The sequence below is a fragment of the Oncorhynchus tshawytscha genome, unplaced genomic scaffold (assembly GCF_018296145.1).
Source record: "Oncorhynchus tshawytscha isolate Ot180627B unplaced genomic scaffold, Otsh_v2.0 Un_contig_2731_pilon_pilon, whole genome shotgun sequence".
Taxonomy (NCBI): Eukaryota; Metazoa; Chordata; class Actinopteri; order Salmoniformes; family Salmonidae; genus Oncorhynchus; species Oncorhynchus tshawytscha.
In genome coordinates, this window is record NW_024609372.1 from 55,001 (window position 1) to 80,000 (window position 25,000).

The 25,000-nt window shown below is 48.7% G+C and overlaps 2 protein-coding genes across 5 annotated transcripts in view; both read left to right on the forward strand.

Annotated features, from left to right (window-relative positions):
* gpatch1 (G patch domain containing 1) overlaps positions 1–15,546 on the forward strand; it is a 29,942-nt gene extending 14,396 nt beyond the window's left edge. The window contains exons 12-21 of one of the 4 annotated variants that reach the window (XM_042315033.1): positions 2,426–2,589; positions 2,958–3,142; positions 3,946–4,073; positions 4,488–4,594; positions 5,548–5,729; positions 12,020–12,278; positions 14,112–14,222; positions 14,403–14,515; positions 14,935–15,092; positions 15,286–15,546. In XM_042315033.1, coding sequence (XP_042170967.1) covers positions 2,426–2,589; positions 2,958–3,142; positions 3,946–4,073; positions 4,488–4,594; positions 5,548–5,729; positions 12,020–12,278; positions 14,112–14,222; positions 14,403–14,515; positions 14,935–15,092; positions 15,286–15,319 — 1,441 coding nt within the window. In that variant the 3' untranslated portion in view covers positions 15,320–15,546. The remainder of the gene's footprint in view (positions 1–2,425; positions 2,590–2,957; positions 3,143–3,945; positions 4,074–4,487; positions 4,595–5,547; positions 5,730–12,019; positions 12,279–14,111; positions 14,223–14,402; positions 14,516–14,934; positions 15,093–15,285) is intronic. The other 3 variants (XM_042315034.1, XM_042315035.1, XM_042315036.1) reach the window with 3 other exon arrangements.
* A 2,484-nt stretch (positions 15,547–18,030) lies between these two features.
* The window catches only part of LOC112241234 (WD repeat-containing protein 88-like), a 21,483-nt gene continuing 14,513 nt past the window's right edge, over positions 18,031–25,000 (forward strand). The window contains exons 1-3 of the mRNA XM_042315039.1: positions 18,031–18,535; positions 20,947–21,057; positions 22,405–22,493. Coding sequence (XP_042170973.1) covers positions 18,419–18,535; positions 20,947–21,057; positions 22,405–22,493 — 317 coding nt within the window. The 5' untranslated portion in view covers positions 18,031–18,418. The remainder of the gene's footprint in view (positions 18,536–20,946; positions 21,058–22,404; positions 22,494–25,000) is intronic.

Here is a 25,000-nt window from a genome sequence, read left to right on the forward strand (position 1 = left end):
AACCATCCTGGGATATGTATTGTCCCTAGTCCAGTGTTCTAGATCTTGTATTGTAGTCCAGTGTTCTAGATCTTGTATTGTAGTCCAGTGTTCTAGATCTTGTATTGTAGTCCAGTGTTCTAGATCTTGTATTGTAGTCCAGTGTTCTAGATCTTGTATTGTGTTGTAGTCCAGTGTTCTAGATCTTGTATTGTAGTCCAGTGTTCTAGATCTTGTATTGTAGTCCAGTGTTCTAGATCTTGTATTGTAGTCCAGTGTTCTAGATCTTGTATTGTGTTGTAGTCCAGTGTTCTAGATCTTGTATTGTATTGTAGTCCGGTGTTCTAGATCTTGTATTGTAGTCCAGTGTTCTAGATCTTGTATTGTATTGTAGTCCAGTGTTCTAGATCTTGTATTGTATTGTAGTCCGGTGTTCTAGATCTTGTATTGTAGTCCAGTGTTCTAGATCTTGTATTGTGTTGTAGTCCAGTGTTCTAGATCTTGTATTGTATTGTAGTCCAGTGTTCTAGATCTTGTATTGTAGTCTGCTGTTCAGTGTCTTGTATTGTAGTCCAGTGTTCTAGATCTTGTGTTGTAGTCTGCTGTTCAGTGTCTTGTATTGTAGTCTCCTGTTCAGTGTATTGTATTGTAGTCCAGTGTTCTAGATCTTGTGTTGTAGTCCTGCTGTTCAGTGTCTTGTGTTGTAGTCCTGCTGTTCAGTGTCTTGTATTGTAGTCAGCTGTTCAGTCTTGTATTGTAGTCTGCTGTTCTAGATCTTGTATTGTAGTCCAGCTGTTCAGTGTCTTGTAGTCTGCTGTTCAGTGTCTTGTATTGTAGTCTGCTGTTCAGTGTGTTGTATTGTAGTCTGCTGTTCAGTGTGTTGTAGTCTGCTGTCCAGTGTATTGTAGTCTGCTGTTCAGTGTCTTGTAGTCTGCTGTTCGGTGTCTTGTATTGTAGTCTGCTGTTCAGTGTGTTGTATTGTAGTCTGCTGTTCAGTGTATTGTATTGTAGTCTGCTGTTCAGTGTGTTGTAGTCTGCAGTGTTCAGTGTGTTGTAGTCTGCTGTTCAGTGTCTTGTATTGTAGTCAGCTGTTCAGATCTTGTGTTGTAGTCTGCTGTTCTAGTGTATTGTAGTCTGCTGTTCAGTGTCTTGTATTGTAGTCTGCTGTTCTAGATCTTGTATTGTAGTCTGCTGTTCAGTGTCTTGTATTGTAGTCTGCTGTTCTAGATCTTGTATTGTAGCCTGCTGTTCAGTGTGTTGTATTGTAGCCAGCTGTTCTAGTCTTGTATTGTAGTCTGCTGTTCAGTGTCTTGTATTGTAGTCTGCTGTTCAGTGTCTTGTATTGTAGTCCTGTGTTCTAGAGTCTTGTTCAGTGTGTTGTAGTCCTGTTCAGATCTTGTATTGTAGTCTGCTGTTCTAGATCTTGTATTGTAGTCTGTGTTCAGTGTGTTGTATTGTAGTCTGCTGTTCAGTGTATTGTAGTCTGCTGTTCAGTGTGTTGTATTGTAGCCTGCTGTTCAGTGTATTGTAGTCTGCTGTTCTAGTGTCTTGTATTGTAGTCTGCTGTTCAGTGTATTGTAGTCTGCTGTTCAGATCTTGTATTGTAGTCAGTGTTCAGTGTATTGTAGTCTGCTGTCAGTGTTCTGTTGTATTGTAGTCCAGTGTTCTAGATCTTGTATTGTAGCCAGTGTTCTAGATCTTGTATTGTAGTCAGTGTTCTAGATCTTGTATTGTAGTCAGTGTTCAGTGTATTGTAGTCTTGTTCAGTGTATTGTAGCCTGTGTTCTAGATCTTGTATTGTAGTCAGTGTTCAGTGTCTTGTATTGTAGTCTGCTGTTCAGTGTATTGTAGTCAGTGTTCTAGATCTTGTATTGTAGCCAGTGTTCAGATCTTGTATTGTAGTCTGCTGTTCAGATGTATTGTAGTCAGTGTTCTAGATCTTGTATTGTAGTCCAGTGTTCTAGATCTTGTATTGTAGCCTGTGTTCAGTGTCTTGTATTGTAGTCTGCTGTTCTAGATGTTGTATTGTAGTCCAGTGTTCTAGATCTTGTATTGTAGTCCAGTGTTCAGTGTGTTGTATTGTAGTCAGTGTTCTAGTGTCTTGTATTGTAGCCAGCTGTTCAGTGTGTTGTATTGTAGTCAGCTGTTCAGTGTGTTGTATTGTAGTCTGCTGTTCAGTGTCTTGTATTGTAGTCTGCTGTTCAGTGTGTTGTATTGTAGTCTGCTGTTCAGTGTGTTGTATTGTAGCCTGCTGTTCAGTGTCTTGTATTATAAACTGGGTGGTTCGAGCCCTGAATGCTGATTGGCTGTCAGCTGTGGTATATCAGACCGTATACCACAGGTATGACAAAACAATTCACTGATACGTCTTGCATGGCTCTCATCTACAATATCCTGCTGCTCCTTGGTAACGTCAGATCACCGAGTCTCTGTTGAATCCATCCAGGTTCACCCCCCACGCTGAGCAGCAGCAGCAGGAAGCTCTGAGTGTGTGGAGCGGCCCTACGGCGCAGGCCCAGACAGGACAGACATTCAAACCCTTTGAGAGGACCCCTCATAAACAGGCCCGATACGACCTCTACATAGACCAGCTCAAACAGGGAGACCGAGGTACGGAGGCTGCATGGTGTCAAACCGATTCAGTGGACTTTTTTTCTATGAAATGGACAGGCTCTTAGAAAACAGACCGTCTCAAACAGGGAGAGACAGAGGTACAGAGAACTGGTTTGACTGCCATTTTAACAAAGACAAAGTGCTTGAGAATGTCAATCTGGTATTGTAATGTTATCGTGGTCTATTGAGACAATAAAACCACTTTTCACGGTGAACACAGACACATTGAGAGCCTCTTTAAAATGTTCTGAAGAATCAGCCCATGTTCTGCTTTTAGGAGATTCCTCTCCCAACGTACATTATCCACTAAGATTCCCATGATGGTTTCATCCGCACATCTAAACCGTCTCCTCAACTCTGTCCAGATGCCCTGGAGTTGAGCTTGGACCCCACCATGACAGAGTGGGAGAGAGGGAGAGAGAGGGATGAGTTTGTTCGTGCTGCTCTCCTCTACAAGCCCAGCAGCTCCTCTCTGTCTTGTCGCTTCACCAGAGGGAAACAGGATGACGGTGTGGAGGCAGACACTGTGGAGGTGACACGAGATCAGGAGGTAGGCAGCTCTCCACAGCTTCACCATAATGTTGAAGGATTGTGGGTAATCAATATTGAAGGGAGATCAGGAGGTAGGCAGCTCTCCACAGCTTCACCATAATGTTGAAGGATTGTGGGTAATCAATACTGAGGGGAGATCAGGAGGTAGGCAGCTCTCCACAGCTTCACCATAATGTTGAAGGATTGTGGGTAATCAATACAGGCTGGGCATCCAGGATTGGGTTACAGGCTGGGCATCCTGGTTACAGGCTGGGCATCCAGGATTGGGTTACAGGCTGGGCATCCAGGATTGGGTTACAGGCTGGGCATCCAGGATTGGGTTACAGGCTGGGCATCCAGGATTGGGTTACAGGCTGGGCATCCAGGATTGGGTTACAGGCTGAGCATCCAGGATTGGGTTACAGGCTGGGCATCCAGGATTGGGTTACAGGCTGGGCAGGATTGGGTTACAGGCATCCAGGATTGGGTTACAGGCTGAGGCATCCAGGATTGGGTTACAGGCTGGGCATCCAGGATTGGGTTACAGGCTGGGCATCCAGGATTGGGTTACAGGCTGGGCATCCAGGATTGGGTTACAGGCTGAGCATCCAGGATTGGGTTACAGGCTGAGCATCCAGGATTGGGTTACAGGCTGGGCATCCAGGATTGGGTTACAGGCTGGGCATCCAGGATTGGGTTACAGGCTGGGCATCCAGGATTGGGTTACAGGCTGGGCATCCAGGATTGGGTTACAGGCTGGGCATCCAGGATTGGGTGTGAGGCTCAGTGGGTTGATCCTCTGTTCTGCCTGTTTGTCTTCAGAATGATGTGGATGACAAGCAGGCAGCCGTGAAGATGAAGATGTTTGGAAAACTGACCAGAGACACGTTTGAATGGCATCCTGACAATCTGCTCTGCAAGAGGTTCAACGTACCTGACCCCTATCCTGGGTACGAGACACACACACACACACACACTTGACCACCACATGGAATGAATGGTACTATGAATACTAAAACTCAATGGTTACTGCTTGTGTGTCATTGCATTGGGATCTAACTGTTGTTGTCTATCCAGGTCAGGGTTTGTCCGATCTAACTGTTGTTGTTTATCCAGGTCAGGGTTTGTCCGATCTAACTGTTGTTGTTGTTGTCTATCCAGGTCAGGGTTTGTCCGATCTAACTGTTGTTGTTTATCCAGGTCAGGGTTTGTCCGATCTAACTGTTGTTGTTGTTGTCTATCCAGGTCAGGGTTTGTCCGATCTAACTGTTGTTGTTTATCCAGATCAGGGTTTGTCAGATCTAACTATTGTTGTTGTTGTCTATCCAGGTCAAGGTTTGTCAGATCTGTTGTTTTCTTTCCAGGTCAGGGTTTGTGGGAATGCCCAAAGTGAAGAGAGACAAGTTCTCTGTGTTTAACTTCCTGACTGTATCAGAGAGTCCAACAGCTAGTGCTTCCCCCGCTCCACAAGGTAACAAACAATCAGTTCCACTTTATCCAGACACTTCACATTTTATCTCAAGTGTTACGGGGAAGAATTTCAGAGTACCGGGGCGTTGACTATCATTGTATATTATCAAATCTATTCTCTGTTTAATTTAATTACGCGATTAAACTAATCATGTGACTTTAATTAACTAGGAAGTCGGCACCACAGGAAAATGTTTAGAGTATTTATTTCCCGAATTTACAGTGCCTTTGCGAAAGTATTCGGCCCCCTTGAACTTTGCGACCTTTTGCCACATTTCAGGCTTCAAACATAAAGATATAAAACTGTATTTTTTTGTGAAGAATCAACAACAAGTGGGACACAATCATGAAGTGGAATGACATTTATTGGATATTTCAAACATTTTTAACAAATCAAAAACTGAAAAATTGGGCGTGCAAAATTATTCAGCCCCTTTACTTTCAGTGCAGCAAACTCTCTCCAGAAGTTCAGTGAGGATCTCTGAATGATCCAATGTTGACCTAAATGACTAACGATGATAAATACAATCCACCTGTGTGTAATCAAGTCTCCGTATAAATGCACCTGCACTGTGATAGTCTCAGAGGTCCGTTAAAAGCGCAGAGAGTATCATGAAGAACAAGGAACACACCAGGCAGGTCCGAGATACTGTTGTGAAGAAGTTTAAAGCCGGATTTGGATACAAAAAGATTTCCCAAGCTTTAAACATCCCAAGGAGCACTGTGCAAGCGATACGTCTCTCTCTCTCTCTGTAAACCTGGCCCCTGTCTCTCTCTGTGTAAACCTGGCCCTACGTCTCTCTCTCTCTCTCCCTGTGTAAACCTGGCCCTACGTCTCTCTCTCTCTCTCTCTCTCTCTGTGTAAACCTGGCCCCTACGTCTCTCTGTGTAAACCTGGCCCCTACGTCTCTCTGTGTAAACCTGGCCCCTACGTCTCTCTCTCTCTCTGTGTAGGTGTGAAGCCCTCTGAGCCAGGGAAGAGGTCCAGGTGGGATGTGTCTGGCCAGGCTGGGAACAAGGAGAGGAAGGAGAAGGATCCGGTCAGTGAGTTCCTCAGTGTGGCTCGTATTGAAGCCTCTGGGTCAGGACCAGAAGCCTCTACTACTGATGGCCCTACAACGGATCCTACTGTAGAGGTACTGGTACCATCCTACTACATACACCACTGATCCTACTGTAGAGGTTCTGGTACCATCCTACTACACTACATACACCACTGATCCTACTGTAGAGGTACTGGTACCATCCTACTACATATACCACTGATCCTACTGTAGAGGTTCTGGTACCATCCTACTACATACACCACTGATCCTACTGTAGAGGTTCTGGTACCATCCTACTACACTACATACACCACTTATCCTACTGTAGAGGTTCTGGTACCATCCTACTACACTACATACACCACTTATCCTACTGTAGAGGTACTGGTACCATCCTACTACATACACCACTGATCCTACTGTAGAGGTTCTGGTACCATCCTACTACACTACATACACCACTGATCCTACTGTAGAGATTCTGGTACCATCCTGCTACACTACATACACCACTGATCCTACTGTAGAGGTTCTGGTACCATCCTACTACATACACCACTGATCCTACTGTAGAGGTTCTGGTACCATCCTACTACATACACCACTGATCCTACTGTAGAGGTTCTGGTACCATCCTACTACACTACATACACCACTTATCCTACTGTAGAGGTTCTGGTACCATCCTACTACACTACATACACCACTTATCCTACTGTAGAGGTTCTGGTACCATCCTACTACACTACATACACCACTTATCCTACTGTAGAGGTACTGGTACCATCCTACTACACTACATACACCACTGATCCTACTGTAGAGGTTCTGGTACCATCCTGCTACACTACATACACCACTGATCCTACTGTAGAGGTTCTGGTACCATCCTACTGCACTACATACACCACTGATCCTACTGTAGAGGTTCTGGTACCATCCTACTACATACACCACTGATCCTACTGTAGAGGTTCTGGTACCATCCTACTACATACACCACTGATCCTACTGTAGGAGGTTCTGGTACCATCCTACTACACTACATACACCACTGATCCTACTGTAGAGGTACTGGTACCATCCTACTACACTACAAACACCACTGATCCTACTGTAGAGGTACTGGTACCATCCTACTACACTACATACACCACTGATCCTACTGTAGAGGTTCTGGTACCATCCTACTACACTACATACACCACTGATCCTACTGTAGAGGTTCTGGTACCATCCTACTACATACACCACTTATCCTACTGTAGAGGTTCTGGTACCATCCTGCTACACTACATACACCACTGATCCTACTGTAGAGGTTCTGGTACCATCCTACTACACTACATACACCACTGATCCTACTGTAGGAGGTTCTGGTACCATCCTACTACATACACCACTGATCCTACTGTAGAGGTTCTGGTACCATCCTACTACATATACCACTGATCCTACTGTAGGAGGTTCTGGTACCATCCTACTACATACACCACTGATCCTACTGTAGGGGTTCTGGTACCATCCTACTACATACACCACTGATCCTACTGTAGAGGTTCTGGTACCATCCTACTACACTACATACACCACTGATCCTACTGTAGAGGTTCTGGTACCATCCTACTACATACACCACTGATCCTACTGTAGAGGTTCTGGTACCATCCTACTACACTACATACACCACTGATCCTACTGCAGAGGTTCTGGTACCATCCTGCTACACTACATACACCACTGATCCTACTGTAGAAGTTCTGGTACCATCCTACTACACTACATACACCACTGATCCTACTGTAGGAGGTTCTGGTACCATCCTACTACATACACCACTGATCCTACTGTAGAGGTTCTGGTAACATCCTACTACATACACCACTGATCCTACTGTAGAGGTTCTGGTACCATCCTACTACATACACCACTGATCCTACTGTAGAGGTTCTGGTACCATCCTTCTACATACACCACTGATCCTACTGTAGAGGTTCTGGTACCATCCTACTACACTACATACACCACTGATCCTACTGTAGAGGTACTGGTACCATCCTACTACACTACATACACCACTGATCCTACTGTAGAGGTTCTGGTACCATCCTGTTACACTACATACACCACTGATCCTACTGTAGGAGGTTCTGGTACCATCCTACTACATACACCACTGATCCTACTGTAGAGGTTCTGGTACCATCCTGTTACACTACATACACCACTGATCCTACTGTAGAGGTTCTGGTACCATCCTGTTACACTACATACACCACTGATCCTACTGTAGAGGTTCTGGTACCATCCTACTACACTACATACATCACTGATCTACTGTAATCCGTAGAGGGTTGACAGTCTACTGTAATCCGTAGAGGGTTGACAGTCTACTGTAATCCGTAGAGGGTTGACGGTCTACTGTAATCCGTAGAGGGTTGACGGTCTACTGTAATCCGTAGAGGGTTGACGGTCTACTGTAATCCGTAGAGGGTTGACGGTCTACTGTAATCCGTAGAGGGTTGACGGTCTACTGTAATCCGTAGAGGGTTGACGGTCTACTGTAATCCGTAGAGGGTTGCCGGTCTACTGTAATCCGTAGAGGGTCGCCGGTCTACTGTAATCCGTAGAGGGTCGACGGTCTACTGTAATCCGTAGAGGGTCGACGGTCTACTGTAATCCGTAGAGGGTCGACGGTCTACTGTAATCCGTAGAGGGTCGACGGTCTACTGTAATCCGTAGAGGGTCGACGGTCTACTGTAATCCGTAGAGGGTCGACGGTCTACTGTAATCCGTAGAGGGTCGACGGTCTACTGTAATCCGTAGAGGGTCGACGGTCTACTGTAATCCGTAGAGGGTCGACGGTCTACTGTAATCCGTAGAGGGTCGACGGTCTACTGTAATCCGTAGAGGGTCGACGGTCTACTGTAATCCGTAGAGGGTCGACGGTCTACTGTAATCCGTAGAGGGTCGACGGTCTACTGTAATCCGTAGAGGGTCGACGGTCTACTGTAATCCGTAGAGGGTCGACGGTCTACTGTAATCCGTAGAGGGTCGACGGTCTACTGTAACTAGAGGGTCGACGGTCTACTGTAATCCGTAGAGGGTCGACGGGGTCCTGTAATCCGTAGAGGGTCGACGGTCTACTGTAATCCGTAGAGTAGGGGTCGACGGTCTACTGTAATCCGTAGATCGACGGTCTACTGTAATCCGTAGAGGGTCGACGGTCTACTGTAATCCGTAGAGGGTCGACGGTCTACTGTAATCCGTAGAGGGTCGACGGTCTACTGTAATCCGTAGAGGGTCGACGGTCTACTGTAATCCGTAGAGGGTCGACGGTCTACTGTAATCCGTAGAGGGTCGACGGTCTACTGTAATCCGTAGAGGGTCGACGGTCTACTGTAATCCGTAGAGGTTCGACGGTCTACTGTAATCCGTAGAGGGTCGACGGTCTACTGTAATCCGTAGAGGGTCGACGGTCTACTGTAATCCGTAGAGGGTCGACGGTCTACTGTAATCCGTAGAGGGCCGACGGTCTACTGTAATCCGGAGAGGGTCGACGGTCTACTGTAATCCGGAGAGGGTCGACGGTCTACTGTAATCCGGAGAGGGTCGACGGTCTACTGTAATCCGGAGAGGGTCGACGGTCTACTGTAATCCGGAGAGGGTCGACGGTCTACTGTAATCCGGAGAGGGTCCGGTCTACTGTAATCCGGAGAGGGTCGGTCTACTGTAATCCGGAGAGGGTCGACGGTCTACTGTAATCCGGTCGACGGACTGTAGAGGGTCCGGTCTACTGTAATCCGGAGAGGGTCGGCGGTCTACTGTAATCCGGAGAGGGTCGGCGGTCTACTGTAATCCGTAGAGGGTCGGCGGTCTACTGTAATCCGGAGAGGGTCGGCGGTCTACTGTAATCCGAGAGGGTCGGCGGTCTACTGTAATCCGGAGAGGGTCGGCGGTCTACTGTAATCCGTAGAGGGTCGGCGGTCTACTGTAATCCGGAGAGGGTCGGCGGTCTACTGTAATCCGGAGAGGGTCGGCGGTCTACTGTAATCCGGAGAGGGGGCGGTCTACTGTAATCCGGAGAGGGTCGGCGGTCTACTGTAATCCGGAGAGGGTCGGCGGTCTACTGTAATCCGGGAGAGGGTCGGCGGTCTACTGTAATCCGGAGAGGGAGCGGTCTACTGTAATCCGGAGAGGGTCGGACTGTAATCCCGGAGAGGGTCGGCGGTCTACTGTAATCCGGAGAGGGTCGACGGTCTACTGTAATCCGAGAGGGTCGACGGTCTACTGTAATCCGGAGAGGGTAATCCTGTAATCCGGAGAGGGTCGACGGTCTACTGTAATCCGGAGAGGGTCGACGGTCTACTGTAATCCGGAGAGGGTCGACGGTCTACTGTAATCCGGAGAGGGTCGACGGTCTACTGTAATCCGGAGAGGGTCGACGGTCCTGTAATCCGGAGAGGGTCGACGGCCTGTAATCCGGAGAGGGTCGACGGACTGTAATCCGGAGACGGACTGTAATCCGGAGAGGGTCGACGGTCTACTGTAATCCGGAGAGGGTCGACGGTCTACTGTAATCCGGAGAGGGTCGACGGTCTACTGTAATCCGGAGAGGGTCGACGGTCTACTGTAATCCGGAGAGGGTACGGACTGTAATCCGGAGAGGGTCGACGGTCTACTGTAATCCGGTCGACGGTCTACTGTAATCCGGAGAGGGTCGACGGTCTACTGTAATCCGGAGAGGGTCGACGGTCTACTGTAATCCGGAGAGGGTCGACGGTCTACTGTAATCCGGAGAGGGTCGACGGTCGACGGTAGAGGGCCGACGGTCGACTGTAATCGGTAGAGGGCCGACGGTCGACTGTAATCGGTAGAGGGCCGACGGTCGACTGTAATCCGTAGAGGGCCGACGGTCGACTGTAATCCGTAGAGGGTCGACGGTCGACTGTAATCCGTAGAGGGCCGACGGTCGACTGTAATCCGTAGAGGGCCGACGGTCGACTGTAATCCGTAGAGGGCCGACGGTCGACTGTAATCCGTAGAGGGCCGACGGTCGACTGTAATCCGTAGAGGGCCGACGGTCGACTGTAATCCGTAGAGGGCCGACGGTCGACTGTAATCCGTAGAGGGTCGACGGTCGACTGTAATCCGTAGAGGGCCGACGGTCGACTGTAATCCGTAGAGGCCGACGGTCGACTGTAATCCGTAGAGGGCCGACGGTCGACTGTAATCCGGGCCGACGGTCGACTGTAATCCGTAGAGGGCCGACGGTCGACTGTAATCCGTAGAGGGCCGACGGTCGACTGTAATCCGTCGGTCGACTGTAATCCGTAGAGGGCCGACGGTCGACTGTAATCCGTAGAGGGCCGACGGTCGACTGTAATCCGTAGAGGGCCGACGGTCGACTGTAACCGTGGCCGACGGTCGACTGTAATCCGTAGAGGGCCGACGGTCGACTGTAATCCGTAGAGGGCCGACGGTCGACTGTAATCCGTAGAGGGCCGACGGTCGACTGTAATCCGTAGAGGGCCGACGGTCGACTGTAATCCGTAGAGGGCCGACGGTCGACTGTAATCCGTAGAGGGCCGACGGTCGACTGTAATCCGTAGAGGGCCGACGGTCGACTGTAATCCGTAGAGGGCCGACGGTCGACTGTAATCCGTAGAGGGCCGACGGTCGACTGTAATCCGTAGAGGGCCGACGGTCGACTGTAATCCGTAGAGGGCCGACGGTCGACTGTAATCCGTAGAGGGCCGACGGTAATCCGTAGAGGGCCGACGGTCGACTGTAATCCGTAGAGGGCCGACGGTCGACTGTAATCCGTAGAGGGCCGACGGTCGACTGTAATCCGTAGAGGGTCGACGGTCGACTGTAATCCGTAGAGGGCCGAACTGTAATCCGTAGAGGGCCGACGGTCGACTGTAATCCGTAGAGGGTCGACGGTCGACTGTAATCCGTAGAGGGTCGACGGTCGACTGTAATCCGGATAGGGTCGACGGTCCACTGTAATCCGGAGAGGGTCGACGGTCTACTGTAATCCGGAGAGGGTCGACGGTCTACTGTAATCCGGAGAGGGTCGACGGTCTACTGTAATCCGTAGAGGGTCGACGGTCTACTGTAATCCGTAGAGGGTCGACGGTCTACTGTAAATCCGTAGAGGGTCGACGGTCTACTGTAATCCGTAGAGGGTCGACGGTCTACTGTAATCCGTAGAGGGTCGACGGTCTACTGTAATCCGTAGAGGGTCGACGGTCTACTGTAATCCGGATAGGGTCGACGGTCTACTGTAAAACGTAGAGGGTTGACAGATGTAAGAGATACAGATGTTTTGTAAGTCACATGTTGTTAATCGATGATGTTTCTGACTAACTGAGCAGCCAGACACGGAGCAGAAAGACGAGGAGGAGGAGGAGGAGGAGAGCAGGCCGTCTATGGATCTGTTCAAGGCCATCTTCGCCAGTTCATCAGACGAGAAGTCTTCCTCTTCTTCTGAAGGAGAGAGTGAGGAGGAGGAGGAGGAGAAGGAGGAAGGTGTTCGGAGCAAGGCTGGGACTGGGCCTCAGATATCTAACCAGTTGAATGTCAACACAACCCAGCCTGCTCCTCCTGTGTCGACTACACCCAGCCAGAACCCAGGTATGAACACTGGTCCTCCTGTGTTGACTACACTCAGGTATGAACACTGGTCCTCTTGTGTCAGCTACACCCAGGTATGAACACTGGTCCTCCTGTGTCAGCTACACCCAGCCAGCACCCAGATATGAACACTGGTCCTCCTGTGTCGACTACACCCAGGTATGAACACTGGTCCTCCTGTGTCAGCTACACCCAGGTATGAACACTGGTCCTCCTGTGTCAGCTACACCCAGGTATGAACACTGGTCCTCCTGTGTCAGCTACACCCAGGTATGAACACTGGTCCTCCTGTGTCAGCTACACCCAGGTATGAACACTGGTCCTCCTGTGTCAGCTACACCCAGGTATGAACACTGGTCCTCCTGTGTTGACTACACCCAGCCAGCACCCAGGTATGAACACTGGTCCTCCTGTGTCAGCTACACCCAGCCAGCACTGATGTATGAACACTGGTCCTCCTGTGTCAGCTACACCCAGGTATGAACACTGGTCCTCCTGTGTCGACTACACCCAGCCAGCACCCAGGTATGAACACTGGTCCTCCTGTGTCAGCTACACCCAGCCAGCACCCAGGTATGAACACTGGTCCTCCTGTGTCAGCTACACCCAGGTATGAACACTGGTCCTCCTGTGTCAGCTACACCCAGGTATGAACACTGGTCCTCCTGTGTCAGCTACACCCAGGTATGAACACTGGTCCTCCTGTGTCAGCTACACCCAGCCAGCACCCAGATATGAACACTGGTCCTCCTGTGTCGACTACACCCAGGTATGAACACTGGTCCTCCTGTGTCAGCTACACCCAGGTATGAACACTGGTCCTCCTGTGTCAGCTACACCCAGGTATGAACACTGGTCCTCCTGTGTCAGCTACACCCAGGTATGAACACTGGTCCTCCTGTGTCAGCTACACCCAGGTATGAACACTGGTCCTCCTGTGTCAGCAACACCCAGCCAGCACCCAGGTATGAACACTGGTCCTCCTGTGTCAGCTACACCCAGGTATGAACACTGGTCCTCCTGTGTCAGCTACACCCAGGTATGAACACTGGTCCTCCTGTGTCAGCTACACCCAGGTATGAACACTGGTCCTCCTGTGTCAGCTACACCCAGCCAGCACCCAGATATGAACACTGGAATTTATTATGGATCCCCATTAGTTCCTGCCAAGGCAGCAGCTACTCTTCCTGGGGTTTATTATGGATCCCCATTAGTTCCTGTCAAGGCAGCAGCTACTCTTCCTGGGGTTTATTATGGATCCCCATTAGTTCCTGCCAAGGCAGCAGCTACTCTACCTGGGGTTTATTATGGATCCCCATTAGTTCCTGCCAAGGCAGCAGCTACTCTTCCTGGGGTTTATTATGGATCCCCATTAGTTCCTGTTGCCAACTCTCTGGGTAGTGGAGAAGGATGGGAGACCTCTGACCTCTCTGATGGTTTTAACTCTCTGGGTAGTGGAGAATGATGGGAGACCTCTGATGGTTTTAACTCTCTGGGTAGTGGAGAATGATGAGACATCTCTGATGGTTTTAACTCTCTGGGTAGTGGAGAATGATGGGACATCTCTGATGGTTTTAACTCTCTGGGTAGTGGAGAATGATGGGAGATCTCTGACATCTCTGATGGTTTTAACTCTCTGGGTAGTGGAGAATGATGGGAGATCTCTGGTTCTAACTCTCTGGGTAGTGGAGAATGATGGGACATCTCTGATGGTTTTAACTCTCTGGGTAGTGGAGAATGATGAGACATCTCTGATGGTTTTAACTCTCTGGGTAGTGGAGAATGATGGGAGACCTCTGACATCTCTGATGGTTTTAACTTTTTATTTTTTAGACGTTGTGTTCAAAATGCCTAGTGGTCCTGCCGCTGCCCCTCCCCCTCGGGACCAGGAAATGGAAGAGGAGGAGTTTGGACCTCGGCTGCCTCCTCCTTCCTCTACATTGAGTGAGTCCCTTACCAATAACGTGATCCAATCAAAACCCGGTTAAACGGACGTTATGATTCCTTAACATCTATTCAGTTCTTGTTGTTCACAAAAAGCTGTTCGAACCAGTCTGTTGCAGCTCATCTTGAGACGTTGATATAGATGATTTGGAGTCTCACCACCTCTGCTTGTCTTTTCAGCAGCGGAGCGCCGTCCGTCCCCGACTCCCTCTGCTAAGGACGACAAGCACAAGAAGAAGTGTAAGGAGAAGCACAAAGCCAAGAAACACGGCAAGCACAAGAAGGACAAGAAGGTACGGCCGGGGAAAACAGCTTAACCCAGGAGAATAGACTACGGTGTCTGTTCAAGAGTCCTGTCTGTCTGTCTGTCTGTCTGTCTGTCTGTCTGTCTGTCTGTCTGTCTGTCTGTCTGTCTGTCTGTGTCTCTTTCTATCTCTCTCTGTGTCTCTCTGTCTCTTTCTATCTCTGTCTGTGTCTCTCTGTCTCTTTCTATCTCTGTCTGTGTCTCTCTGTCTCTTTCTATCTCTGTCTGTCTCTCTCTCTGACAAGCTGCTCTATGACTGGTAAAGTGAGTTATTCAAGAGGATAACCATTGCACCAAATATGTTTGGTCTTTTTGTTTTTGGTGGAAGTGCCAGGAACGCTGTTCACCGTCTGTCAGTATGTCCTCTTGACTCTCCCTCTCTGCCGCTGTTGTTGTTGTTGTTAACAGCAGAAGAAGAAGAACAAGAGGCACAAGCACAAAGGCAAGCAGAAGAAGAGCAGTAGGAAGGAGGAGTCATCAGACAGCAGCTCAGAGGGGAGTGACGGGAACAGCCAGGAGGACGGAGAGGAGGGGGGAGGGGTATCAACAGAAGAGCTGCTCAGAAGGTCAGAGGGCATTAATTGTAGTACAAAACTGTTAGAACCAGCCCAGAAATGGTTTGGACCTGGCCAAAAAGGGCAACAATGGTTAGAACCAGGCCAAAACCAATTGACCCATGTCATTTAAACATGTTACAGTATTATGACAGGGTTATTACATACATGATATGAATTGATCCTTCCTCTCCCATCTGACCAGGTTGAAGGGCATCCGTGGGAAGAATCTGCAGTGAATCTGTGATCCGACAGACAACAGGATGTCCTCTATGAGGACAGATATCTGGAGACGGGAACCATTCTGTATGAATTCCAATAGCCCTGTAGTTATGATGCTGATGAAAGTCTTACTTTACATTTTAAATTGTAATTCTGATGAGATGTGAGTTTTTTTTTTGCTGATCTCGGACTGATATGTGGAGAGAGGTCTATCATCTGTTAATCAATAAAAATGTGAGATTTTGTTGTTGTTGCTGTCTCTGTTATTATCGTGTTTTTCCAGAAAGACAACCATCTCTACAGCATTCTACCATAAAGTCCTGTTTTGGTGGAGTGGCCAGATGGAAGCCACTCCTCAGTAAAAGGCACATGACGGCCCGCTTGGAGTTTTGCCAAAAGGCACCTAAAGACTCAGACCATAAGAAACAAGATTCTCTGGTCTGATGAAACCAAGATTGAACTCTTTGGCCTGAATGCCAAGCGTCACATCTGGAGGAAACCTGGCACCATCCCTACGGTGAAGCATGGTGGTGGCAGCATCATGCTGTGGGGATGTTTTTCAGCTGCAGGAACTGGGAGACTAGTCATCATCGAGGAAAGATGAACGGAGCAAAGTACAGAGAGAAACTGCTCCAGAGCGCTCAGGACCTCAGACTGGGGCGAAGGTTCACTTTCCAACAGAACGACTCTAAGCACACAGCCATGACAACGCAGGAGTGGTTTTGGGACAACTCTCAATGTCCTTGAGTGGCCCGGACTTGAACCCAATCAAACATCTCTGGAGAAACCTGAAAAAAGCTTTGCTGCGATGTTCTCCATCCAACCTGACAGACCTTGAGAGGATCTGCAAGGAAGAATGGGAGAAACTCCCCAAAAACAGATGTACCAAGCATGTAGCGTCATACCCAAGAAGTCTCAATTCTGTAAACGAGAGAGTCAAGGCTGTAATCGCTGCCTATGGCGCTTCAACAAAGTACTGAGTAAAGGGTCTGAATACTTATGGAAATGTCATATTTCAGTTTTAATTTGTCAAAATGTGGTATTGCGTGTAGATTGATTACACACACAGTTGAAGTTTCCATACACCTTAGCCAAATACATTTAAACTCTGTTTTTCACAATTCCTGACATTTAATCCTTGTAAAAATTCTCTATTTAGGTCAGTTAGGATCACCACTTTATTTTAAGAATGTTAAATGTCAATAATAGTAGATAGAATGATTTATTTAAACTTTTATTTCTTTCATCACATTCCCAGTGGGTCAGAAGTTCACATACACTCAATTAGTATTTGGTAGCATTGCCTTTAAATTATTTAACTTGGGTCAAACGTTTCAGGTAGCCTTCCACAAGCTTCCCACAACAAGTTGGGTGAATTTTGGACCATTCCTCCTGACAGAGCTGGTGTAACGGAGTCAGGTTTGTAGGCCTCCTTGCTCGCACATGCTTTTTCAGTTCTGCCCACACATTTTCTATAGGATTGAGGTCAGGGCTTTGTGATGGCCACTCCAATACCTTGACTTTGTTGTCCTTAAGCCATTTTGCAACAACTTTGGAAGTATGCTTGGGGTCATTGTCCATTTGGAAGACCCATTTGCGACCAAGCTTTAACTTCCTGACTGAAGTTGAGATGTTGCTTCAATATATCCACATAATTTTCCTTCCTCGTGATACTTTCTATTCTGTGAAGTGCACCAGCCCCTCCTGCAGCAAAGCACTCCACAACATGATGCTGCCAACCCCATGCTTCACGGTTGGGATGGTGTTCTTCAGCTTGCATGTATCCCCCTTTTTCCTCCAAACATAACTATGGTCATTATGGCCAAACAGTTCTATTTTTGTTTCATCAGACCAGAGGACATTTCTCAAAAAGTATGATCTTTCTCCCCATGTGCAGTTGGAAACCGTAGTCTGGCTTTTTATGGCGGTTTTGGAGCAGTGGCTTCTTCCTTGCTGAGCGGCCTTTCAGGTTATGTCGATATAGGACTCATTTTACTGTGGATATAGATACTTTTGTACCTGTTTCCTTCAGCATCTTCACAAGGTCCTTTGCTGTTGTTCTGGGATTGATTTGCTCTTTTCGCACCAAAGTACGCTAATCTCTAGGAGACAGAACGCGTCTCCTTCCTGAGCGGTATGACGGCTGCGTGGTCCCATGGTGTTTATGCTTGTGTACTATTGTTAGTACAGATGAATGTGGTACCTTCAGGCGTTTTTTTTTTCTGAGATCTTGGCTGATTTCTTTTGATTTTCCCATGATGTCGACAAAGAGGCACTGAGTTTGAAGCTAGGCCTTGAAATACATCCATAGGTACACCTCGAATTGACTCAAATGATGTCAATTAGCCTATCAGAAGCCTCTATAGCCATGACATAATTTTCAGGAATTTTCCAAGCTGTTTAAAGGCAGTCAGCTTAGTGTATGTAAACTTCTGACCCACTGGAATTGGTACAGTGAATTATAAGTGAAATAATCTGTGTGTATACAATTGTTGGAAATTACTTGTGTCATGCACAAAGTAGATGTCCTAACCGACTTGCCAAAACTATAGTTGGTTAACAAGAAATGTGTGGAGTGGTTGAAAAACAAGTTTTAATGACTCCAATCTAAGAGTATGTAAACTTCCGACTTTCAACTGTATGTATGTGAAACCGATGTGAAATGGCTAGCTAGTTAGCGGTGGTGCGCGCTAATAGCGTTTCAATTGGGTACGTCACTCGCTCTGAGACCTGAAGTGGCTGTGATGGGTGACGATGCTTCGTGGGTTTCAGTTGTTGATGTGTGCAGAGGGTCCCTGGTTTGAGCCCGGGTAGTGGCTAGGGTGACAGACGAAAGTAATACTGTTGTATATGTATGTATATATGTATATTAAAAAAATGTCATTACATTTAAAAAAAAATCACTGTCCGTGTGTGTAGTCTGCACATTTCAGATTGTTATCCATCTCGGTCACACCAAACTCAGTGCTCCTGATGCCTGGCCGTCGCTATGGGAACGCAAACTTTGGACAACATTGGCTACTCTGACTGACTGGTTAGCTACAGTAGCTAGATACTTTTACCCCAAAACAATGAAATAACTAACGTAGTGAAATACATTTCGTTTCCTGGACAAAATGACGTGGAGAAATATCGACCCTTTGTCACTTGATGAGACCATTGATGAAGGGAAAGAGGAGAAGGATGTGGAGAAGAGAAGAGCCTCGGTGTGGGAACATCAGGAGCTAGCCCAGGTATCAGCTAGCTAGCTGCCCAGGTATCAGTTAGCTAGCTGCCCAGGTATCAGTTAGCTAGCTGCCCAGGTATCAGGTAGCTAGCTGCCCAGGTATCAGTTAGCTAGCTGCCCAGGTATCAGTTAGCTAGCTGCCCAGGTATCAGTTAGCTAGCTGCCCAGGTATCAGTTAGCTAGCTGCCCAGGTATCAGTTAGCTAGCTGCCCAGGTATCAGTTAGCTAGCTGCCCAGGTATCAGTTAGCTAGCTGCCCAGGTATCAGTTAGCTAGCTGCCCAGGTATCAGTTAGCTAGCTGCCCAGGTATCAGTTAGCTAGCTGCCCAGGTATCAGTTAGCTAGCTGCCCAGGTATCAGTTAGCTAGCTGCCCAGGTATCAGGCTAGCTGCCCAGTATCAGTTAGCTAGCTGCCCAGGTATCAGTTAGCTAGCTGCCCAGGTATCAGTTAGCTAGCTGCCCAGGTATCAGTTAGCTAGCTGCCCAGGTATCAGTTAGCTAGCTGCCCAGGTATCAGTTAGCTAGCTGCCCAGGTATCAGTTAGCTAGCTGCCCAGTTAGCTAGCTGCCCAGGTATCAGTTAGCTAGCTGCCCAGGTATCAGTTAGCTAGCTGCCCAGGTATCAGCTAGCTGCCCAGGTATCAGTTAGCTAGCTGCCCAGGTATCAGTTAGCAGGTAGCTGCCCAGGTATCAGGTATGCCCAGTATCAGTTAGCTAGCTGCCCAGGTATCAGTTAGCTAGCTGCCCAGGTATCAGTTAGCTAGCTGCCCAGGTATCAGTTAGCTAGCTGCCCAGGTATCAGTAGCTGCCCAGGTATCTAGCTAGCTGCCCAGGTATCAGTTAGCTAGCTGCCCAGGTATCAGTTAGCTAGCTGCCCATGTATCAGTTAGCTAGCTGCCCAGGTATCAGTTAGCTAGCTGCCCAGGTATCAGTTAGCTAGCTGCCCAGGTATCAGCTGCCCAGGTATCAGTTAGCTAGCTGCCCAGGTATCAGTTAGCTAGCTGCCCAGGTATCAGTTAGCTAGCTGCCCAGGTATCAGTTAGCTAGCTGCCCAGGTATCAGTTAGCTAGCTGCCCAGGTATCAGTTAGCTAGCTGCCCAGGTATCAGTTAGCTAGCAGGTAGCTAGCTGCCCATGTATCAGTTAGCTAGCTGCCCAGGTATCAGGTAGCTAGCTGGGTAGAGAGGGGATGAGTTGAATAGCCTTCATGTTCATAGCTCATCCTAGAGCAGGTAGCTAGCTGGGTAGAGAGGGGATGAGTAAACTGTTTTTAAAACTACAAACGTCAATGAGTGATTGGTCAACTAATAGTTAACGTTAGCAAGTCAAGCTAACAGCCATCCACATAGCTATACATAATTAATTGTGTTGCACCTGTGTCATAACACTGACAATAACAGGGATGAATGATGGCACCTTAGCCTACTAGACAGCAAGCTTTTAACTGAAAACACTTGAGTGCCAGTCTGTTTGTGGTATCATGCCCAACTCCTTACCACTCATGACAAACATGCTTGTCTTGACATTGAGTTGGCAAGAGCACAAACAGATCTGGGACCAGGCTAGGAAACGCTGTGTGAAAAGCCCTCCTGCTATACATCTGGCTGGTGGCCAAGCATAGCAATTATGACCAAGACATCTCAACAGATGGGTCATTAATTAAGGTGTCGTTTTAGAACAGAAAGAACAGACCTCGGCTATTGTATTAAATTATGATTATTAACATTATCATTACTGCGATGCTTTAGTCCTGTTCAAAACATATATAAGTGACTTTGTTGTGCTTTCACAATACAATTTTAGATAGTTTCAGATGATTTGGACATGATGCGTGAAAAATGCTAATATCAGTCCCATGGCTTGAATGGGATTTCTGCCAAAAATGCTAAAACATTAGCATGTTGAAACAGTGCTAGGGAAACTGGGCCCAAATACTATTACTATGTGTAATGGAGATGTGAGGTGGGGCTTGATTCAAATACTATTACTATGTGTAATGGAGATGTGAGACGGGGCTTGATTCAAAGGGGCTTGATTCAAATACTATTACTATGTGTAATGGAGATGTGAGACGGGGCTTGATTCAAATACTATTACTATGTGTGATGGAGATGTGAGACGGGGCTTGATTCAAAGGGGCTTGATTCAAATACTATTACTATGTGTAATGGAGATGTGAGACGGGGCTTGATTCAAATACTATTACAATGTGGAATGGAGATGTGAGACGGGGCTTGATTCAAATACTATTACTATGTGGAATGGAGATGTGAAATGGGGCTTGATTCTCCGTGCCTCTTCAGACCCCCATCATGATGTAATGGAGATATGAAATGGGGCTTGATTCTCCGTGCCTCTTCAGACCCCCATCATGGTGTAATGGAGATATGAAATGGGGCTTGATTCTCTGTGCCTCTTCAGATTCCTATCAAAGTGCTGAGGGGTCACACAGATGCTGTCACCGGCTGCCACTTCTGCTTTGATGACACCAAAGTCCTGACCAGTTCCCAGGACAAGACGGCCACTCTGTGGGTAGGTCCACCAAACACTCGTCCACCAAACACTAGTCCACCAAACACTAGTCCACCAAACACTAGGACTGCTTCCCAAATGGAACACTACTTATAACCACTATTCCCTATATAGTGCACTACTTATGACCACTATTCCCTATATAGTGCACTACTTATGACCACTATTCCCTATATAGTGCACTACTTATAACCACTATTCCCTATATAGTGCATTACTTATGACCACTATTCCCTATATAGTGCACTACTTATGACCACTATTCCCTATATAGTGCACTACTTCTGACCACTATTCCCTATATAGTGCACTACTTCTGACCACTATTCCCTATATAGTGCACTACTTATGACCACTATTCCCTATATAGTGCACTACTTATAACCACTATTCCCTATATAGTGCATTACTTATGACCACTATTCCCTATATAGTGCACTACTTATGACCACTATTCCCTATATAGTGCCCTACTTTTGGTGTGCAGGGAATGTGTATCCATTTGGGAGTCGGTGTGTTAATTAATACAGACGTAAACATCTCAAGGCAGTTACAAGGTCTGTTATTTCCTGTCTGTGTGTCTGTCTATATCCTGTCTGTGTGTCTGTCTATTTCCTGTCTGTGTGTCTGTCTATTTCCTGTCTGTGTGTCTGTCTATTTCCTGTCTGTTTGTCTGTTATTTCCTGTCTGTGTGTCTGTCTATTTCCTGTCTGTGTGTCTGTCTATTTCCTGTCTGTGTGTCTGTCTATTTCCTGTCTGTGTGTCTGTCTATTTCCTGTCTGTGTGTCTGTCTATTTCCTGCCTGTGTGTCTGTCTATTTCCTGTCTGTGTGTCTGTTATTTCCTGTCCGTTTGTCTGTCTATTTCCTGTCTGTGTGTCTATTTCCTGTCTGTGTGTCTTGTCTATTTCCTGTCTGTGTGTCTGTCTATTTCCTGTCTGTGTGATGTCACACACCTAATCCATCTCAGTGTTTATGTGGATCGTGGTCTACTCCTGGCTGTAGATGTCGGTCTTATTTTTTAATAATATATTCATGTTGAAAGATTATTGTCTGGCCCATAGATATGAACCTGAACTATATGATATGGCCGTGGCCTAAATAGCACCCGTATTCCCTATATAGTGCACTACTTATAAACACTATTCCCTATATAGTGCACTACTTCTGACCAAGGCCTACAGGTATGAACCTGAACTATATGATATGGCCATGGCCTAAATAGCACCCATATTCCCTATATAGTGCACTACTTCTGACCAAGGCCTACAGGGCTCTGGTCAAGAGTAGTGCACTCTGTAGGGAATAGGGTGCCATTAGGGCCACACATTGTATGTCTGCTCCTGAAGGACACAGAGAGTGGCGCCGCGCTGTTGGTGTTTGAGAGAGGACATCTGTCCAACATCTCTGAGTGTGCCTTGATCCCTGACAAGAAAAGGTGAGTTGTCACTGTGTTCCCATCGCCTACCCTTCTCCAGGAGTGTGCACTCCTACACTCCAAACATATTCCTAACACCAGAGGGGAGTGTACAAGTGCACACTTTGGGAGAAGGGTAGATCATCAGAATGGAGCCTTGCTGTTATCACAATGGACCACGGAAGCCCTTGTCTGTTTGTTGTGACTAGTGATTTATACATGACTTATAAATTCATTTAGTTGTTTTGTTTCCTCAAATATCACATCCCACATATCTGGGTATAGGGCTGGGAATAGGGCTGGGTATAGGGCTGGGGATAGGGGGGGCTGGGGGGCTGGGAATAGGGCTGGGAATAGGGCTGGGAATAGGGCTGGGTATAGGGCTGGGTATAGGGCTGGGTATAGGGCTGGGGATAGGACTGTTTATAGGGCTGGGAATAGGGCTGGGAATAGGGCTGGGAATAGGGCTGGGAATAGGGCTGGGTATAGGGCTGGGTATAGGGCTGGGGATAGGGCTGGGTATAGGGCTGGGGATAGGGACTGGGTATAGGGCTGGTTATAGGGCTGGGGAATAGGGCTGGTTATAGGGCTGGGAATAGGGCTGGTTATAAGGCTGGTTATAGGGCTGGGTATAGAGCTGGGGATAGGGCTGGGGATAGGGCTGGGTTTAGGGCTGGTTATAGGGCTGGGTATAGGGCTGGGAATAGGGCTGGGGATAGGACTGGGTATAGGGCTGGGAATAGGGCTGGTTATAGGGCTGGGAATAGGGCTGGTTATAAGGCTGGGTATAGGGCTGGTTATAGGGCTGGGTATAGGGCTGGGGATAGGGCTGGGTATAGGGCTGGGGATAGGGCTGGGAATAGGACTGGGTATAGGGCTGGTTATAGGGCTGGTTATAGGGCTGGTTATAGGGCTGGTTATAGGGCTGGGAATAGGGCTGGGAATAGGGCTGGGGATAGGGCTGGGAATAGGGCTGGGTATAGGAAAGGGAATAGGGCTGGGTATAGGGCTGGGGATGGTCTGGGAATAGGGCTGGGGATAGGGCTGGTTATAGGGCTGGGGATAGGGCTGGGGATAGGGCTGGGGTTGGGCTGGGTATAGGGCTGGGGATAGGGCTGGGAATAGGGCTGGGTATAGGCTGGGAATAGAGCTGGGTATAGGGCTGGGGATAGGGCTGGTTATAGGGCTGGGGATAGGGCTGGGGATAGGGCTGGGAATAGGGCTGGGTATAGGGCTGGTGATAGGGCTGGGTATAGGGCTGGGGATAGGGCTGGGAATAGGGCTGGGGATAGGGCTGGTTATAGGGCTGGGTATATATATGTCTTTCTGTCTCCATGACCAAGCACACAGCCCACAACCCGCAGCACACAGGCCACAACCCGCAGCCCACAGCCACAACCCGCAGCACACAACCCGCAGCCCACAACCCTGGGTATAGGACCGCAGCACACAGCCCACAACCCGCAGCACACAGCCCACAACCCGCAGGCCACAACCCACAGCACACAGGCCACAACCCGCAGCACACAACCCGGGCACACAACCACAACCCGCAGCACACAACCCGCAGCACACAACCCGCAACACACAACCCGCAGCACACAGCCCACAACCCGCAGCACACAACCTGCAGCACACAACCCGCAGCACACAGCCCACAACCCGCAGCACACAGCCCACAACCCGCAGCTCACAACCCGCAGCACACAACCCGCAGCACACAGCCCACAACCCGCAGCACACAGCCCACAACCCGCAGCTCACAACCCGCAGCACACAACCCGCAGCACACAACCCGCAGCCCACAGCCCACAACCCGCAGCCCACAACCCGCAGCACACAGCCCACAACCCATAGCACACCACAAGTCCACCCGCAGCCCACAACCCGAAGCCCACAACCCGCAGCACACAACCCGCAGCATACAACCCGCAGCACACAACCCGCAGCACACAACCCGCAGCCCACAACCCGCAGCACACAGCCCACAACCCGCAGCACACAGCCCACAACCCGCAGCACACAGCCCACAACCCGCAGCACACAACCCGCAGCACACAGCCACAACCCGCAGCACACAGCCCACAACCCGCAGCACACAGCCCACAACCCGCAGCACACAAACCGCAGCACACAACCCGCAGCACACAGCCCACAACCCGCAGCACACAGCCCACAACCCGCAGTCCACAACCCGCAGCACACAACCCGCAGCACACAGCCCACAACCCGCAGCCCACAACCCGCAGCACACAGCCCACAACCCGCAGCACACAGCCCACAACCCGCAGCCCACAACCCGCAGCACACAGCCCACAACCCGCAGCCACAACCCGCAGTCCACAACCCGCAGCACACAACCCGCAGCACACAACCCGCACACACAGCCCACAACCCGCAGCCCACAACCCGCAGCCCACAACCCGCAGCACACAGCCCACAACCCGCAGCACACAGCCCACAACCCACAGCCCACAACCCGCAGCACACAGCCCACAACCCGCAGCACACAACCCGCAGCACACAAC